Raw genomic sequence first — 17,063 nt, 5'->3', positions numbered from 1 at the left:
CCTCCCTTCTTTCTTACCTTTCTCTCTGCCCCCCTCTCTCTGCCCCCACTCTCTCTGCCCCCTCTCTCTCTACCTCTCTCTCTCCCCCTTTCCCTCCCTATATCTCAATCTCTTGACCTCCTCTCCCCCTCTCTTCCTTTTCCCTCTCTCCCCCCCTATTTATCTCTCTCTCTTTCTCTCTTTCTCTCTCTCTCTCTCAGAACTGGGTCATGTTGTGGTCCCACTGGACCTGGGGAGTGTTGCATTCTGGGTACGCTTTTTCTTGCAGACTGACTGTACCTGGGGGAGACACACACACAGATCATTTATGTTTGCATAATCCCTCTCTCTCTTCCGTTCCCTCTCTCTCTTCTGTCTCCCTCTCTCTCTTCCGTTCCCTCTCTCTCTTCTGTCTCCCTCTCTCTCTTCCGTTCCCTCTCTCTCTTCCGTTCCCTCTTTCTTCGTTCCTCTCTCTCTTCCGTTCCTCTCTCTCTTCCTCCCTCTCTCTCTTCTGTCTCCCTCTCTCTCTTCCGTTCCCCTCTCTCTCTCTCTCTCTCTTCCGTTCCCTCTCTTCTGTTCCCTCTCTCTCTTCCGTTCCCTCTCTCTCTTCTGTTCCCTCTCTCTCTTCCGTTCCCTCTCTCTCTTCTGTCTCCCTCTCTCTCTTCCGTTCCCTCTCTCTCTTCCGTTCCCTCTCTCTCTTCTGTCTCCCTCTCTCTCTTCCGTTCCCTCTCTCTCTTCTGTCTCCCTCTCTCTCTTCCGTTCCCTCTCTCTCTTCCGTTCCCTCTTCTCTTCTGTCTCCCTCTCTCTCTTCAGTTCCCTCTCTCTCTTCCGTTCCCTCTCTCTCTTCCGTTCCCTCTCTCTCTTCCGTTCCCTCTCTCTCTTCCGTTCCCTCTCTCTCTTCCGTTCCCTCTCTCTCTTCCGTTCCCTCTCTCTCTTCCGTTCTCTCTCTCTCTCTTCTCTTCGTTCCCTCTCTCTCTTCCGTTCCTCTCTCTCTTCCGTTCCCTCTCTCTCTTCCGTTCCTCTCTCTCTTCTTCCTCTCTCTCCTCTCTCTCTCTTCCGTTCCCTCTCTCTCTTCCGTTCCCTCTCTCTCTTCCGTTCCCTCTCTCTCTTCCGTTCCCTCTCTCTCTTCCGTTCCCTCTCTCTCTTCCGTTCCCTCTCTCTCTTCTGTCTCCCTCTCTCTCTTCCGTTCCCTCTCTCTCTTCCATTCCCTCTCTCTCTTCCGTTCCCTCTCTCTCTTCCGTTTCTTTTTCTTTCTGTCTCCCTCTCTCTCTTCCGTTCCCTCTCTCTCTTCTGTCTCCCTCTCTCTCTTCTGTCTCCCTCTCTCTCTTCCGTTCCCTCTCTCTCTTCCATTCCCTCTCTCTCTTCCGTTCCCTCTTTTTCTTTCTGTTCCCTCTCTCTCTTCCGTTCCCTCTCTCTCTTCCATTCCCTCTCTCTCTTCTGTCTCCCTCTCTCTCTTCCGTTCCCTCTCTCTCTTCCATTCCCTCTCTCTCTTCCGTTCCCTCTCTCTCTTCCGTTCCCTCTCTCTCTTCCGTTCCCTCTCTCTCTTCCGTTCCCTCTCTCTCTTCTGTCTCCCTCTCTCTCTTCTGTCTCTCTCTCTCTTCTCTCTTCCGTTCCTCTCTCTCTTCCGTTCCCTCTCTCTCTTCCCGTTCCTCTCTCTCTCTTCCGTTCCCTCTCTCTCTTCCGTTCCCTCTCTCTCTTCCGTTCCCTCTCTCTCTTCCGTTCCCTCTTTTCTTTCTGTTCCTCTCTCTCTTCTGTCTCCCTCTCTCTCTTTCTTTCTGTCTCCCTCTCTCTCTTCGTCTCCCTCTCTCTCTTCCGTTCCCTCTCTCTCTTCCGTTCCCTCTTTTTCTTTCTGTCTCCCTCTCTCTCTTCTGTCTCCCTCTCTCTCTTCCGTTCCCTCTCTCTCTTCCATTCCCTCTCTCTCTTCCGTTCCCTCTCTCTCTTCCGTTCCCTCTCTCTCTTCTGTCTCCCTCTCTCTCTTCCGCTCCCTCTTTTTCTTTCTGTCTCCCTCTCTCTCTTCTGTCTCCCTCTCTCTCTTCCGTTCCCTCTCTCTCTTCCGTTCCCTCTCTCTCTTCCGTTCCCTCTCTCTCTTCTGTCTCCCTCTCTCTCTTCTGTCTCCCTCTCTCTCTTCCGTTCCCTCTCTCTCTTCCGTTCCCTCTCTCTCTTCCGTTCCCTCTTTTTCTTTCTGTCTCCCTCTCTCTCTTCCGTTCCCTCTCTCTCTTCCGTTCCCTCTCTCTCTTCCATTCCCTCTTTTTCTTTCTGTCTCCCTCTCTCTCTCAGCACGCATTATCTATCTTACCTGCACATGATCTCATGAGTCATTAAAACCCGACACATTTCAGGGTTCTTATCCTGTCCCTCATAGGTGATCGCCTGGAGAGAGAGAGAGAGAGAGAGAGAGAGAGAGAGAGAGAGAGAGAGAGAGAGAGAGAGAGAGAGAGAGAGAGAGAAAAAAAAAACCGAATTCAATTTTAATGAACTCCGATATCTATTGTCTGAAATACCACAGTATGCCATCACAGCAGCAAGATTTGTTAAGAACAAAAACCATTCTAAATAAAACCAATATTTATGTTTATTTATTTTCCGTTTTGTACGTTAACTATTTGCACATCGTTACAACACTGTATATATACATAATATGACATTAGAAATGTTTCTATTCCTTTGGAGCTTTTATGAGTGTAATGTTTACTGTACATTTTTTATTGTTTATTTCACTTTTGTTTATTATCTATTTCAATTATTTTGGCAATGTAAACATATGTTTCCTATGCCAATAAAGCCCTTTGAATTGAATTGAGAGAGTGAGAGTGAGAGTGAGAGTGAGAGTGAGAGTGAGAGAGAGAGCGAGAGAGAGAGTGAGAGAGACAGAGAGAGGTATGGTTTGTTAGTAAAATAGAGTTTGCCAAGTGGTTTTCATCTGGTAGCATGAGATACATAATGTGTGTGTGTGTGTGTGTGTGTGTGTGTGTGTGTGTGTGTGTGTGTGTGTGTGTGTGTGTGTGTGTGTGTGTGTGTGTGTGTGTGTGTGTGTGTGTGTGTGTGTGTGTGTGTGTGTGTGTGTGTGTGTGTGTGTGTGTGTGTGTGTGTGTGTGTGCGCGTGTGCGTGAGCAGTTGATCTGCCAGACTGTAGTATAGTGCACCATCTGGCCCGTCCAGCACCTCTTCCAACATCCTCAGTCCAGTTTCACCTCTCGCCAACCACACTACATGCTCTCAGACCTGTGAGTCACACACAGACAGACAGACACATACATACACACACACGTACCCACGCACACATTGCCTTTCATGAAAGAGATGGTACCTGTTTGGTCATGGAATCGATGAGGCGCACGTAAAAGTCCTGTTCTGTCCTGATACCTACATACAGAGAGAGAGATATATACAGTACAGAGAGAGATAAACAGTAGAGATATATACAGTAAAGAGAGAGATATACACTAAAGAGAGAGATATACACAGTACAGAGAGAGATATACAGTAGAGATATATACAGTAAAGAGAGAGATATACACTAAAGAGAGAGATATATACAGTACAGAGAAAGATATACAGTAGAGAGATATATGCAGTAAAGAGAGAGAGAGATACAGTAGAGAGATACAGTGCCTTGCGAAAGTATTCGGCCCCCTTGAACTTTGCGACCTTTTCTACATTTCAGGCTTCAAACATAAAGATATAAAACTGTATTTTTTTGTGAAGAATCAACAACAAGTGGGACACAATCATGAAGTGGAACGACATTTATTGGATATTTCAAACTTTTTTAACAAATCAAAAAATGAAAAATTGGGCGTGCAAAATTATTCAGCCCCCTTAAGTTAATACTTTGTAGTGCCACCTTTTGCTGCGATTACAGCTGTAAGTCGCTTGGGGTATGTCTCTATCAGTTTTGCACATCGAGAGACTGAAATTTTTTCCCATTCCTCCTTGCAAAACAGCTCGAGCTCAGTGAGGCTGGATGGAGAACATTTGTGAACAGCAGTTTTCAGATCTTTCCACAGATTCTCGATTGGATTCAGGTCTGGACTTTGACTTGGCCATTCTAACACCTGGATATGTTTATTTTTGAACCATTCCATTGTAGATTTTGCTTTATGTTTTGGATCATTGTCTTGTTGGAAGACAAATCTCCGTCCCAGTCTCAGGTCTTTTGCAGACTCCATCAGGTTTTCTTCCAGAATGGTCCTGTATTTGGCTCCATCCATCTTCCCATCAATTTTAACCATCTTCCCTGTCCCTGCTGAAGAAAAGCAGGACCAAACCATGATGCTGCCACCACCCTGTTTGACAGTGGGGATGGTGTGTTCAGGGTGATGAGCTGTGTTGTTTTACGCCAAACATAACGTTTTGCATTGTTGCCAAAAAGTTCAATTTTGGTTTCATCTGACCAGAGCACCTTCTTCCACATGTTTGGTGTCTCCCAGGTGGCTTGTGGCAAACTTTAAACAACACTTTTATGGATATTGTCACGCCTTGGTCTTAGTATTTTGTGTTTTCTTTATTTATTTGGTCAGCCCAGGGTGTGACATGGGTTATTGTGGTGTGTTTTTGTCTTAGGAGTTTTGTGGGGTGTCTACGTAGTCTATGGCTGCCTGAGGCGGTTCTCAATCAGTGTCAGGTGATTATCGTTGTCTCTGATTGGGAACCATATTTAGGCAGCCATATTCTGTGAGTGTTTTGTGGGTGATTGTTCCTGTCTTTGTGTTTGCACCAGATAGGGCTGTTTCGGTTTTCGTTATTTCATTTAGTTGTTTTTGTAGTTTCTGTATGTATAGTTGTTCCTTCATTAAAAAACCATGAATCATCATCACGTTGCATTTTGGTCCGATCCTTGTTCTACCTCTTCGTCAGAGGAGGAGATAGAAGAGAGCCGTTACGGATATCTTTAAGAAATGGCTTTCTTCTTGCCACTCTTCCATAAAGGCCAGATTTGTGAAATATATGACTGATTGTTGTCTTATGGACAGAGTCTCCCACCTCAGCTGTAGATCTCTGCAGTTCATCCAGAGTGATCATGGGCCTCTTGGCTGCATCTCTGATCAGTCCTCTCCTTGTGTGAGCTGAAAGTTTAGAGGGACGGCCAGGTCTTGGTAGATTTGCAGTGGTCTGATACTCCTTCCATTTCAATATTATCGCTTGCACAGTGCTCCTTGGGATGTTTAAAGCTTGGGAAATCTTTTTGTATCCAAATCCGGCTTTAAACTTCTTCACAACAGTATCTCGGACCTGCCCGGTGTGTTCCTTGTTCTTCATGATGCTCTCTGCGCTTTTAACGGACCTCTGAGACTATCACAGTGCAGGTGCATTTATACGGAGACTTGATTACACACAGGTGGATTGTATTTATCATCATTAGTCATTTAGGTCAACATTGGATCATTCAGAGATCCTCACTGAACTTCTGGAGAGAGTTTGCTGCACTGAAAGTAAAGGGGCTGAATAATTTTGCACGCCCAATTTTTCAGTTTTTGATTTGTTAAAAAAGTTTGAAATATCCAATAAATGTCGTTCCACTTCATGATTGTGTCCCACTTGTTGTTGATTCTTCACAAAAAAATACAGTTTTATATCTTTATGTTTGAAGCGTGAAATGTGGCAAAAGGTCGCAAAGTTCAAGGGGGCCGAATACTTTCACAAGGCACTGTATATACAGTAAAGAGAGAGATACAGTAGAGAGAGATATATACAGTAGAGAGAGATGTATACAGTAAAGAGAGATATACACAGTAAAGAGAGAGATATACAGTAGAGAGAGATGTATACAGTAAAGAGAGATATATACAGTAAAGAGAGAGAGATACAGTAAAGAGAGATATACACAGTAAAGAGAGAGAGATACAGTAAAGATAGATACATACAGTAAAGAGACATATATACAGTAAGAGAGAGGGATACAGTAGAGAGATATATGCAGTAAAGAGATATATATATATACAGTAAAGAGAGATGTATACAGTAAAGAGAGAGATACAGTGGAGAGATACATACAGTAAAGAGAGATATATACAGTAGAGATATATAGAGTAAAGAGAGAGCGAGAGATACAGTAAAGAGAGATATATACAGTAAAGAGAGATATATACAGTAGAGATATATAGAGTAAAGAGAGAGTGAGAGATACAGTAAAGAGAGATATATACAGTAAAGAGAGATACAGTAAAGAGAGATATATACAGTAAAGAGAGAGCGAGAGATACAGTAAAGAGAGATACATACAGTAAAGAGAGATATATACAGTAGAGATATATAGAGTAAAGAGAGAGCGAGAGATACAGTAAAGAGAGATATATACAGTAAAGAGAGATATATACAGTAGAGATATATAGAGTAAAGAGAGAGTGAGAGATACAGTAAAGAGAGATATATACAGTAAAGAGAGATACAGTAAAGAGAGATATATACAGTAAAGAGAGAGCGAGAGATACAGTAAAGAGAGATATATACAGTAAAGAGAGAGAGATACAGTAGAGAGATATATACAGTAAAGAGAGAGTGATACAGTAAAGAGAGAGAGATACAGTAGAGAGATATATACAGCAAAGAGAGAGGGATACAGTAAAGAGAGAGAGAATGACAGTTTACAGAGATATATACAGTAAAGAGAGAGATATACAGTAAAGAGAGAGATATACAGTAAAGAGAGAGAGGGACAGTAGAGAGATATATACAGTAAAGAGAGAGAGATACAGTAAAGAGAGAGAGGTACAGTAGAGAGATATATACAGTAAAGAGAGAGAGAGATACAGTAGAGAGATATATACAGTAAAGAGAGAGGGATACAGTAAGGAGAGAGAGAATGACAGTTTAGAGAGATATATACAGTAAAGAGAGATATATACAGTAAAGAGAGAGATACAGTAGAGAGAGAGAGAATGACAGTTTAGAGAGATATATACAGTAAAGAGAGAGAGAGATACAGTAAAGAGAGAGGGATACAGTAAAGAGAGAGAGAATGACAGTTTAGAGAGATATATACAGTAAAGAGAGAGAGAGATACAGTAAAGAGAGAGGGATACAGTAAAGAGAGAGAGAATGACAGTTTAGAGAGATATATACAGTAAAGAGAGATATATACAGTAAAGAGAGATATATACAGTAGAGAGATATATACAGTAAAGAGAGAGAGAGATACAGTAGAGAGATATATACAGTAAAGAGAGAGGGATACAGTAAAGAGAGAGAGAATGACAGTTTAGAGAGATATATACAGTAAAGAGAGAGAGAGAGATACAGTAAAGAGAGAGGGATACAGTAAAGAGAGAGAGAATGACAGTTTAGAGAGATATATACAGTAAAGAGAGATATATACAGTAAAGAGAGAGATACAGTAGAGAGAGAGAGAATGACAGTTTAGAGAGATATATACAGTAAACAGAGAGAGAGAGATACAGTAAAGAGAGAGGGATACAGTAAAGAGAGAGAGAATGACAGTTTAGAGAGATATATACAGTAAAGAGAGAGAGAGATACAGTAAAGAGAGAGGGATACAGTAAAGAGAGAGAGCATGACAGTAAAGAGAGATATATACAGTAAAGAGAGAGAGATACAGTAGAGAGATATATACAGTAAAGAGAGAGAGATACAGTAAAGAGAGAGAGATACAGTAGAGAGAGAGAGAGATACAGTAGAGAGATATATACAGCAAAGAGAGAGGGATACAGTAAAGAGAGAGAGAGAATGACAGTTTAGAGAGATATATACAGTAAAGAGAGAGAGAATGACAGTTTAGAGAGATATATACAGTAAAGAGAGAGAGGGATACAGTAAAGAGAGAGAGGGATACAGTAAAGAGAGAGGGATACAGTAAAGAGAGAGAGCATGACAGTTTAGAGAGATATATACAGTAAAGAGAGATATATAGAGTAAAGAGAGAGCGAGAGATACAGTAAAGAGAGATATATACAGTAAAGAGAGAGAGATACAGTAGAGAGATATATATAGTAAAGAGAGAGAGATACAGCAAAGAGAGAGGGATACAGTAAAGAGAGAGAGAATGACAGTTTAGAGAGATATATACAGTAAAGAGAGAGAGAATGACAGTTTAGAGAGATATATACAGTAAAGAGAGAGAGAGATACAGTAGAGAGATATATACAGTAAAGAGAGAGGGATACAGTAAAGAGAGAGAGATACAGTAGAGAGAGAGGGATACAGTAAAGAGAGAGAGATACAGTAGAGAGAGAGGGATACAGTAAAGAGAGGGGAGAGATACAGTAGAGAGAGGGATACAGTAGAGAGATATATACAGTAAAGAGAGAGAGATACAGTAGAGAGATATATATAGTAAAGAGAGAGAGATACAGCAAAGAGAGAGGGATACAGTAAAGAGAGAGAGAATGACAGTTTAGAGAGATATATACAGTAAAGAGAGAGAGAGATACAGTAAAGAGAGAGAGAATGACAGTTTAGAGAGATATATACAGTAAAGAGAGAGAGAATGACAGTTTAGAGAGATATATACAGTAAAGAGAGAGAGAATGACAGTTTAGAGAGGTATATACAGTAAAGAGAGAGAGATACAGTAAAGAGAGAGAGAATGACAGTTTAGAGAGATATATACAGTAAAGAGAGAGAGAGATACAGTAAAGAGAGAGGGATACAGTAAAGAGAGAGAGAATGACAGTTTAGAGAGATATATACAGTAAAGAGAGAGAGAGATACAGTAAAGAGAGATATATACAGTAGAGATATATAGAGTAAAGAGAGAGCGAGAGATACAGTAAAGAGAGAGATATACAGTAAAGAGAGATATATACAGTAGAGAGAGATATTCAGTAAAGAGAGATATATACAGTAGAGAGAGATAGATATTCATTGAAGAGAGATATATACAGTAACGAGAGATATATACAGTAGAGAGAGATATACAGTAAAGAGAAATATATACAGTAAAGATATATATATATACAGTAAAAGAGATATACAGTAAAGAGAGATATACAGTAAAAGAGATATATACAGTTTAGAGAGATATAAAGTAACGAGAGATATACAGTAAAGAGAGATATATACAGTAAGAGAGAGTAAAGAGATATATATCAGTACAGTATAAGTGAAGAGAGATATACAGTAAAGAGAAATATACAGTAAAGAGAGAGAGATAAAGTGAAGAGAGAGAGATACAGTAAAGAGAGATATATACAGTAGAGAGAGAGATATACAGTAAAGATATATATATACAGTAAAGACATATATATATATATATACAGTAAAGAGAGATATACAGTAAAGAGAGATATACAGTAAGAGAGATACAGTAAAGAGAGATATACAGTAAAAGAGAGAGATACAGTAAAAGAGAGAGAATGACAGTTTAGAGAGAGATACAGTAAAAGAGAGAGATAAAGTAAAGAGATATATACAGTTTATATACAGTAAAGAGAGAGAGATACAGTAAAGAGAGATATAAAGTAAAGAGAGATATATACAGTAGAGAGAGATATACAGTAAAGAGAGATATATACAGTAAAAATATATATATACATTAAAGAGAGATATACAGTAAAGAGAGATATATACAGTAGAGAGAGATATACAGTAAAGAGATATAAGTAAAGCGAGATATATACAGTTTAGAGAGATATAAAGAGAGAGATATACAGTAAAAGAGAGATATATACAGTAAAGCGAGATATATACAGTAACAAGAGATATACAGTAAGAGAGATATACAGATATATACAGTAGAGAGAGATATACAGTAAAGAGATATATATTCAGTAAAGACATATATATATATACAGTAAAAGAGAGTAAAGAGAGATATACAGTAAAGAGAGAGAGATACAGTGAAGAGAGAGAGATACAGTAAAGAGATATATATACAGTAAGAGAGATAGAGAAAGACAGTAAAGACATTATAGATATATATACAGTAAAGAGAGATATACAGTAAAGAGAGATATACAGTAAGAGAGAGATACAGTAAAGAGATATACAGTAAAGAGAGAGAGATACAGTAAAGAGAGAGAGAATGACAGTTTAGAGAGAGATACAGTAAAGAGAGAGGGATACAGTAAAAGAGAGAGAATGACAGTTTAGAGTATACAGTAAAGAGAGAGATATACAGTAAAAGAGATATATACAGAGAGAGAAGAGATATTCAGTAAAGAGAGATATACAGTAAAAAGAGAGATATACACTAAGAGAGAGAGAGATGTTCAGTAAAGAGAGATATACAGTAACGAGAGAGAGAGATATACAGTAAAGAGAGAGATATACAGTAAAGAGAGAGATATTCAGTAAAGAGAGATATACAGTAAAGAGAGAGAGATATACAGTAAAGAGAGAGAGATATACAGTAAAGAGAGAGAGATATTCAGTAAAGAGAGAGATATACAGTAGAGAGAGATATTCAGTAAAGAGAGATATACAGTAAAGAGAGAGAGATATACAGTAAGAGAGAGAGATATTCAGTAAAGAGAGATACAAAGATAGTTAGCCTGTAGTATGTATGTATATTAGTATTCATGGGCCTAATGGTCAGTTTCAGATTCAATTAAAATACAATATTCAGGTATAGAAGATTGCCCATTTTTTTGTCGAGCACATAAGTCTGTGGCTCTACAAAAAGTTCATGTAAAAAAAAAAGATATACACTAACGTCAAAAGTTTGGGGTGACTACAGTAAAGAGAGAGAGGTACAATAGAGAGATATATACAGTAAAGAGAGAGAGAGATACAGTAGAGAGATATATACAGTAAAGAGAGAGGGATACAGTAAGGAGAGAGAGAATGACAGTTTAGAGAGATATATACAGTAAAGAGAGATATATACAGTAAAGAGAGAGATACAGTAGAGAGAGAGAGAATGACAGTTTAGAGAGATATATACAGTAAAGAGAGAGAGAGATACAGTAAAGAGAGAGGGATACAGTAAAGAGAGAGAGAATGACAGTTTAGAGAGATATATACAGTAAAGAGAGAGAGAGATACAGTAAAGAGAGAGGGATACAGTAAAGAGAGAGAGAATGACAGTTTAGAGAGATATATACAGTAAAGAGAGATATATACAGTAAAGAGAGATATATACAGTAGAGAGATATATACAGTAAAGAGAGAGAGAGATACAGTAGAGAGATATATACAGTAAAGAGAGAGGGATACAGTAAAGAGAGAGAGAATGACAGTTTAGAGAGATATATACAGTAAAGAGAGAGAGAGAGATACAGTAAAGAGAGAGGGATACAGTAAAGAGAGAGAGAATGACAGATATATACAGTAAAGAGAGATATATACAGTAAAAGAGAGATACAGTAGAGAGAATGACAGTTTAGAGAGATATATACAGTAAACAGAGAGAGAGAGATACAGTAAAGAGAGAGGGATACAGTAAAAGAGAGAGAATGACAGTTTAGAGAGATATATACAGTAAAAGAGAGAGAGATACAGTAAAGAGAGAGGGATACAGTAAAGAGAGAGAGCATGACAGTAAAGAGAGATATATACAGTAAAGAGAGAGAGATACAGTAGAGAGATATATACAGTAAAGAGAGAGAGATACAGTAAAGAGAGAGAGATACAGTAGAGAGAGAGAGAGATACAGTAGAGAGATATATACAGCAAAGAGAGAGGGATACAGTAAAGAGAGAGAGAGAATGACAGTTTAGAGAGATATATACAGTAAAGAGAGAGAGAATGACAGTTTAGAGAGATATATACAGTAAAGAGAGAGAGGGATACAGTAAAGAGAGAGAGGGATACAGTAAAGAGAGAGGGATACAGTAAAGAGAGAGAGCATGACAGTTTAGAGAGATATATACAGTAAAGAGAGATATATAGAGTAAAGAGAGAGCGAGAGATACAGTAAAGAGAGATATATACAGTACAAGAGAGATATATACAGTAAAGAGAGAGATACAGCAGCAAAGAGAGAGGGATACAGTAAAGAGAGAGAGAATGACAGTTTAGAGAGATATATACAGTAAAGAGAGAGAGAATGACAGTTTAGAGAGATATATACAGTAAAGAGAGAGAGAGATACAGTAGAGAGATATATACAGTAAAGAGAGAGGGATACAGTAAAGAGAGAGAGATACAGTAGAGAGAGAGGGATACAGTAAAGAGAGAGAGATACAGTAGAGAGAGAGGGATACAGTAAAGAGAGGGGAGAGATACAGTAGAGAGAGGGATACAGTAGAGAGATATATACAGTAAAGAGAGAGAGATACAGTAGAGAGATATATATAGTAAAGAGAGAGAGATACAGCAAAGAGAGAGGGATACAGTAAAGAGAGAGAGAATGACAGTTTAGAGAGATATATACAGTAAAGAGAGAGAGAGATACAGTAAAGAGAGAGAGAATGACAGTTTAGAGAGATATATACAGTAAAGAGAGAGAGAATGACAGTTTAGAGAGATATATACAGTAAAGAGAGAGAGAATGACAGTTTAGAGAGGTATATACAGTAAAGAGAGAGAGATACAGTAAAGAGAGAGAGAATGACAGTTTAGAGAGATATATACAGTAAAGAGAGAGAGAGATACAGTAAAGAGAGAGGGATACAGTAAAGAGAGAGAGAATGACAGTTTAGAGAGATATATACAGTAAAGAGAGAGAGAGATACAGTAAAGAGAGATATATACAGTAGAGATATATAGAGTAAAGAGAGAGCGAGAGATACAGTAAAGAGAGAGATATACAGTAAAGAGAGATATATACAGTAGAGAGAGATATTCAGTAAAGAGAGATATATACAGTAGAGAGAGATAGATATTCATTGAAGAGAGATATATACAGTAACGAGAGATATATACAGTAGAGAGAGATATACAGTAAAGAGAAATATATACAGTAAAGATATATATATATACAGTAAAGAGAGATATACAGTAAAGAGAGATATACAGTAAAGAGAGATATATACAGTTTAGAGAGATATAAAGTAACGAGAGATATACAGTAAAGAGAGATATATACAGTAGAGAGAGATATACAGTAAAGAGATATATATTCAGTACAGACATATATATATATATATATATATATATATATATATACAGTGAAGAGAGATATACAGTAAAGAGAAATATACAGTAAAGAGAGAGAGAGATAAAGTGAAGAGAGAGAGATACAGTAAAGAGAGATATATACAGTAGAGAGAGATATACAGTAAAGATATATATATACAGTAAAGACATATATATATATATATATACAGTAAAGAGAGATATACAGTAAAGAGAGATATACAGTAAAGAGAGAGATACAGTAAAGAGCGATATACAGTAAAGAGAGAGAGATACAGTAAAGAGAGAGAGAATGACAGTTTAGAGAGAGATACAGTAAAGAGAGAGAGATAAAGTAAAGAGAGATATATACAGTTTAGAGAGATATACAGTAAAGAGAGAGAGATACAGTAAAGAGAGATATAAAGTAAAGAGAGATATATACAGTAGAGAGAGATATACAGTAAAGAGAGATATATACAGTAAAAATATATATATACATTAAAGAGAGATATACAGTAAAGAGAGATATATACAGTAGAGAGAGATATACAGTAAAGAGATATATATACAGTAAAGCGAGATATATACAGTTTAGAGAGATATAAAGTAACGAGAGATATACAGTAAAGAGAGATATATACAGTAAAGCGAGATATATACAGTAACGAGAGATATACAGTAACGAGAGATATACAGTAAAGAGAGATATATACAGTAGAGAGAGATATACAGTAAAGAGATATATATTCAGTAAAGACATATATATATATACAGTAAAGAGAGATATACAGTAAAGAGAGATATACAGTAAAGAGAGAGAGATACAGTGAAGAGAGAGAGATACAGTAAAGAGATATATATACAGTAGAGAGAGATATACAGTAAAGATATATATATATACAGTAAAGACATATATATATATATATATACAGTAAAGAGAGATATACAGTAAAGAGAGATATACAGTAAAGAGAGAGATACAGTAAAGAGCGATATACAGTAAAGAGAGAGAGATACAGTAAAGAGAGAGAGAATGACAGTTTAGAGAGAGATACAGTAAAGAGAGAGGGATACAGTAAAGAGAGAGAGAATGACAGTTTAGAGAGATATATACAGTAAAGAGAGAGATATACAGTAAAGAGAGATATATACAGCAGAGAGAGAGAGATATTCAGTAAAGAGAGATATACAGTAAAGAGAGAGAGATATACACTAAAGAGAGAGAGAGATGTTCAGTAAAGAGAGATATACAGTAACGAGAGAGAGAGATATACAGTAAAGAGAGAGATATACAGTAAAAGAGAGAGATATACAGTAAAGAGAGAGAGATATACAGTAAAGAGAGAGAGATATACAGTAAAGAGAGAGAGATATTCAGTAAAGAGAGAGATATACAGTAGAGAGAGATATTCAGTAAAGAGAGATATACAGTAAAGAGAGAGAGATATACAGTAAGGAGAGAGAGATATTCAGTAAAGAGAGATGTTAAAGAGATACATAGAGAAACATACAAAGATAGTTAGCCTGTACGGTATGTATGTATGCTATTAGTATTCATGGGCCTAATGGTCATTTTGGTTTCAGATTCAATTAAAATACAATATTCTGAATTTGTTATTGTTAATAGGTATAGAAGATTGCCCATTTTTTGTCGAGCACATAAGTCTGTGGCTCTACAAAAAGTTCATGTAAAAAAAAAAGATATACACTAACGTCAAAAGTTTGGGGTGACTTAGAAATCTCCTTGTTTTGAAAGAAAAACATGTTTTTGTCCATTAAAATAACATCGAATTGATCAGAAATACAGTGTAGACATTGTAAATTTTGTAAATGAATATTGTAGCTGGACACGGCTGATTTTTGATGGAATATCTACATAGGCATACAGAGGTGGTGGAAGCAATGTGATGGTCTGGGCTGCTTTGGTGGCGGTAAAGTGAGAGATTTGTTCAGGGTAAAAGGGATCTTGAAGAAGGAAGGCTATCACTTCATTTTGCAACGCCGTGCCATACCCTGTGGACGGCGCTTAATTGGAGCCAATATCTTCCTACGACAGGACAGTGACCTAAAGCACAGCTCCAAACTATGCAATAACTATTTAGGGAAGAAGCAGTCAGCTGGTATTCTGTCTGTAATGGAATGGCCAGCACAGTCACCAGATCTCAACCCTATTGAGCTGTTGTGGGAGCAGCTTGACCGTAAGAAGTGACCATCAAACCAATCCAACTTGTGGGAGGTGCTTCAGGAAGCATGGGGTGAAATCTCTTCAGATTACCTCAACAAATTGACAACTAGAATGCCAAAGGTCTGCAAGGATGTAATTGCTGCAAATTGAGGATTATTTTTATCGAAATAATATAATAATATAATAATATATGCCATTTAGCAGACGCTTTTATCCAAAGCGACTTACAGTCATGTGTGCATACATTTTACGTATGGGTGGTCCCGGGGATCGAACCCACTACCCTGGCGTTACAAGCGCCATGCTCTACCAACTGAGCTACAGAAGGACCAAGAAAAGTTTGAAGGACACAATTATTATTTAAATTAAAAATGATTATTTCTAACCTTGTCAATGTCTTGACTATATTTCCTATTCATCTTGCAACTCATTTCATGTATGTTTTCATGGAAAACAAGGACATTTCTAAGTGACCCCAAACTTTTGAACAGTAGTGTATATTAATAGGCTAATAGTAATGCTTACATTAAGTTAATATTTTTTTTATAATAATAACAATCAATGTTATTTTCGTATGTAAATAACACATTTGCAATTAGTGTAATTTTTTATCCCATATATTTAATTCAAATTAATTCTATTGCGTTGGAATTCCCTGGGGGATTGGTATGTAATAAATCTGTGTGTTTGTGTGTGTGTGTGTGCTGACCGTACCATTGCTGTATAGGAGCAGTAGCCTGTACTGTATCCCATTGTTGGTCTTTTCCCCTGACGTTTCCTGCCAATACACACACTCAGTCAGGTCACAAAGAACAAAACCCACTACACACACAGATTTACAAAAGGCTGTCTTTAAATGTACCAAATATATATTTCGATATCAATATCAGAAGCGATATGACAACTTTAAAAAAAACTACATGTAAATCATTTTCAAAATATGTCTCACGATAAATATAACTCGTGGTAATGAATTCAGTACCTTAGAGCCATATAAAAGTGATAGGACTAGTTAGGCAACAGAACGCTGGCGTATATACCCTACTAATAAATTACATTTGTGTTTAACCAAAAATATTCGATTTTAATACTGGAACAATATCCTACTGAAAGAAAATTGCATGTCTAAAGAGTTTCTGGTGACAATTACAGACGTTTAGTGCTGTAATATTGTCAATAGCAATTAATGATGATACAATTTATCGTTAGAACGCTGGAATATGAGCAAATGATCGACGCGGACAGGGGCTTTAAGCGGCGGGTTGTGGGTCAAAGATATGAATAATAAATACACAAAAGTATCGAATAAAACAGATGGTTCCTTCCATGTAGTCCAAGCTAATATAAAAACAACTCAAAACCATATATATTAAAATTATATATCTATTAAAATTATTGTAAGACAACATTTGTATTTTTAATTGTAGTAATAAATTAAGCAATATATTCATGAGCCTCGTGCATGTAAAGGAACTGCTGCAGATGTCAAATCAATATATATATAGGCTGCTGATAGGGTTATGGCTTTCATAATATTTTGTGAAAACTCACCTTTTCCTTTTCAACAAATCCAACGAAGCTGGTTCTCTCTATCTCCACCGGCTGCCCTTGTCTGTCGTACAGAGCCAGCACGAAGTGGAAGAAGTTGGACTTGCGAAGGTTGGAGGGTGGTTGTTTCTCGAAATGTGCCCGGGCTAGAGCCACTCCGCTGCGGATACAAGCAGCACCAAGACACATTACCACAACTTTCACATGGATGCCACTGAATTACACATGATTTCAACAATTCGAAGTAAAATAGTAAAACACTAAAATTCTGGCCCCGAAAATGTCAATATATCTTGACTTTCATTTTACTTTTTCAACAATTTTGAAAATAAATTCAGGCTGAAATGTCATAATTCCACTTGGTCATTTGCACATGTCTGAAAAGAGTTATGGG

General features: G+C 37.5%; 1 protein-coding gene across 3 annotated transcripts in view; it reads right to left on the bottom strand.

Annotated features, from left to right (window-relative positions):
- LOC123994172 (transcription factor COE1-A-like) overlaps positions 1-17,063 on the bottom strand; it is a 150,666-nt gene that overhangs the window by 132,147 nt on the left and 1,456 nt on the right. For all 3 annotated transcript variants that reach the window (XM_046296699.1, XM_046296700.1, XM_046296698.1), the window contains exons 2-5: positions 16,673-16,829; positions 15,836-15,899; positions 3,287-3,342; positions 2,276-2,349 (exon numbers count right to left, since the gene is read on the bottom strand). In XM_046296699.1, the coding sequence (XP_046152655.1) occupies positions 2,276-2,349; positions 3,287-3,342; positions 15,836-15,899; positions 16,673-16,829 (351 nt within the window). The remainder of the gene's footprint in view (positions 1-2,275; positions 2,350-3,286; positions 3,343-15,835; positions 15,900-16,672; positions 16,830-17,063) is intronic.

The sequence above is a fragment of the Oncorhynchus gorbuscha genome, linkage group LG13 (genome assembly GCF_021184085.1).
Source record: "Oncorhynchus gorbuscha isolate QuinsamMale2020 ecotype Even-year linkage group LG13, OgorEven_v1.0, whole genome shotgun sequence".
Classification (NCBI taxonomy): domain Eukaryota; kingdom Metazoa; phylum Chordata; class Actinopteri; order Salmoniformes; family Salmonidae; genus Oncorhynchus; species Oncorhynchus gorbuscha.
This window is presented reverse-complemented; position numbering and strand designations above follow the sequence as displayed.